Here is a 1988-nt window from a genome sequence, read left to right on the forward strand (position 1 = left end):
AGGGACGTTCTGCAGGGAGGCAGGCTGGCTCCCTGGCTTCTCACCGCAAGAGGGGCAAGCATGCTTTTTCCTCTGGGCTTGAGGAAGCAGCTATTAGGGGAGCTGTGTAGAAAAAGAGGGCAAACCAGCCTTGCCATCTTATAACCTCGGCAACTGAGCTGGGGTGGGAATCTGAAACCTCCTTTCGTTGAAGACAATACAAGACCAGCTACGCAAGGGGTATTTATTGCTAGCTATAATTTAGATGGGACACCAGTGCAAGAGAGCGGGTGTGCTACGTGCCTGGCTTGTGTGGCGAGTCTTGTTCCCTCTGGGGCTGGATCCTCAGCTCTTCGTCCAGCCGCTCCTTGGCTCTCACCACCTGCAGGGCAGAGGGTTGGCACTCCAGAGGCACGTGTGGCAGAGCACCCACCCACTTTGTGGGCGGCAAGCAGCCACCAGAGGGCAGCACCGCCCAGGAGAAGGGGGGGGCAGATCACAGGAGGCTTTAACAGCTGCGGGGGGGGGGGCGCAGAAAATACCAGCCACCTTCCAAGGTTGCCCGGACACCACGTGCAGCCCACCCTCGTGGACCTGGAGGGCTTCAAAACGCTGTGCCAGAAAAGGGGGAGGGACCGAGGGATGCCTCGGACCTAAGGCGCCGGCCGTCGACAGAGAGCAGCGACGCTCCAGCCGGTTGACTCACCTTGGACTGCAGGTAAAAGGAGCCCCCCACGGACTTGTCGTTCACCTTAAACAAATGCTCGTAGTTCTGCCGAAGAAAAGCAGACAACGCCGGGTCAGGTTCAGAGGGTCGGCCCTTTGCTTCTCCGCCTCGCCGTCGCGCAGGGGCCGCTGCCCGAGAGCCCTCCCGGCCCGAACCCGCGGCGCCGGCCCACCTTCTGGATCTCCTCCGGGCTGAGCGTGGAGACGTTAAGGATCTGCTGAGCTTCCTGCAAGCTGATTCCGGAGAGGCTGGAGGCCGCCCAGGACTGGGCGCCCGCCCGCCCGCGCGTCTCGGCGGCCGCTTGGCTGGCTGCACACGGGGACAAGGCGGCTTAGCGTCCCGCCAGGGGCCGAGAGCCCGCGCCCGGCGCCCCCCGGCACGGCTTACCTGCGAACTCCTGCCGCAACGCGCGGGCGAAGGCGCGGCCCACCACCTGGACGCCCACCAGCACGATCTGCGCCAGGTACTTGGCCTGCGGGGACAACGGCGGTCAGGCCCGGCCCCCCGCCCGGCTCGCCCGCCCCGCCGCCCGCCGCCCGCTCACCATGTCCGCCGCGGGAGCGCAGCTCAGAACGGCCGAGAGGAGTGCGACCGGAAGGAGCGGTCCTTCGTCCCGGAAGTAGCCATGAGGAGCGGCCAGAGCGCCTCGTGCGGCGGCGCACGCGAGGCCGACTCCAGCGGCATCCTCCGGTACTGCGCGGGAGCCACCCGACGGCGATCCCGAGCGCAGCGATCGCTCCGAGGGGGCCCGCGTTGCCTCTTCCTGCCCTGCAGGCACCCTGGAAAGATTCGGCCCAGCTGCTCCCGGGAGCTGCTGCGAGGAATTTGCCACCCTTCCCGCCATCTACCAGGGGGACGGAGCCCTGAGCTGCGCCCAACTCGCCGGGGGGAGGGGATAGGGGCTTCTTTTGACCGCGGCCGGGGGCAACCTGCCTCCAAAGGGGCCTGGGGGTGGAGAGCCTTTGGTAGGAGCTGTGTGTAAGGTGCAAGGACCACCCCGGTGCCCAAAGAAAGGGCCTCTCTGCCTTCCCAGCCAGGGGATCTGGCCTTCTGCAGTTTATAGCCGGCAGAACTGAGGAAGTGAAACCCGTGGATTTAGGGGAGCTGGTGGTAAGCTGCCAAAAAGCCCAGGTGTAACTCTGCTCGCCCCCCCGCCCCCCCAGTCCTTCATCAGCAGTGACAGCGGCATCAGCAGAGAGCACTCCTCCTCGGGAAGAGGCAGCCAGGGGGCGACATCCTGGCTGGGAAGCCACAGAAGGAATAAAGACACAGGAGACACCAG

At 65.5% G+C, this 1988-nt stretch overlaps 1 protein-coding gene across 1 annotated transcript; it reads right to left on the reverse strand.

Annotated features, from left to right (window-relative positions):
- Window positions 1–209: 209 nt before the first annotated feature.
- On the reverse strand, window positions 210–1643 carry PAM16 (presequence translocase associated motor 16). Its single transcript, XM_026704477.2, has 5 exons — window positions 1251–1643; window positions 1094–1178; window positions 879–1015; window positions 686–751; window positions 210–361 (listed from the first exon to the last, which is right to left on the reverse strand). Exons 1-5 carry the CDS (start codon window positions 1548–1550, stop codon window positions 275–277), a joined length of 675 nt encoding a protein of 224 aa, XP_026560262.2. The 5' UTR covers window positions 1551–1643; the 3' UTR covers window positions 210–274.
- Window positions 1644–1988: the final 345 nt, after the last annotated feature.

The sequence above is a fragment of the Pseudonaja textilis genome, chromosome 14 (assembly GCF_049901715.1).
Source record: "Pseudonaja textilis isolate UNSWEBS1 chromosome 14, rPseTex1.2, whole genome shotgun sequence".
Classification (NCBI taxonomy): domain Eukaryota; kingdom Metazoa; phylum Chordata; class Lepidosauria; order Squamata; family Elapidae; genus Pseudonaja; species Pseudonaja textilis.

Coding starts and splice junctions, on each gene's coding strand:
- PAM16 (XM_026704477.2), bottom strand. CDS start 1,550: ATGGCGGGAAGGGTGGCAAATTCCTCGCAGCAGCTCCCGGGAGCAGCT. Junction 1,016..1,093: donor GTTGCGGCAGGAGTTCGCAG/GTAAGCCGTGCC, acceptor CCCCGTGTGCAG/CCAGCCAAGCGGCCGCCGAG. Junction 362..685: donor CCTTTTACCTGCAGTCCAAG/GTGAGTCAACCG, acceptor TCTGCCCTGCAG/GTGGTGAGAGCCAAGGAGCG.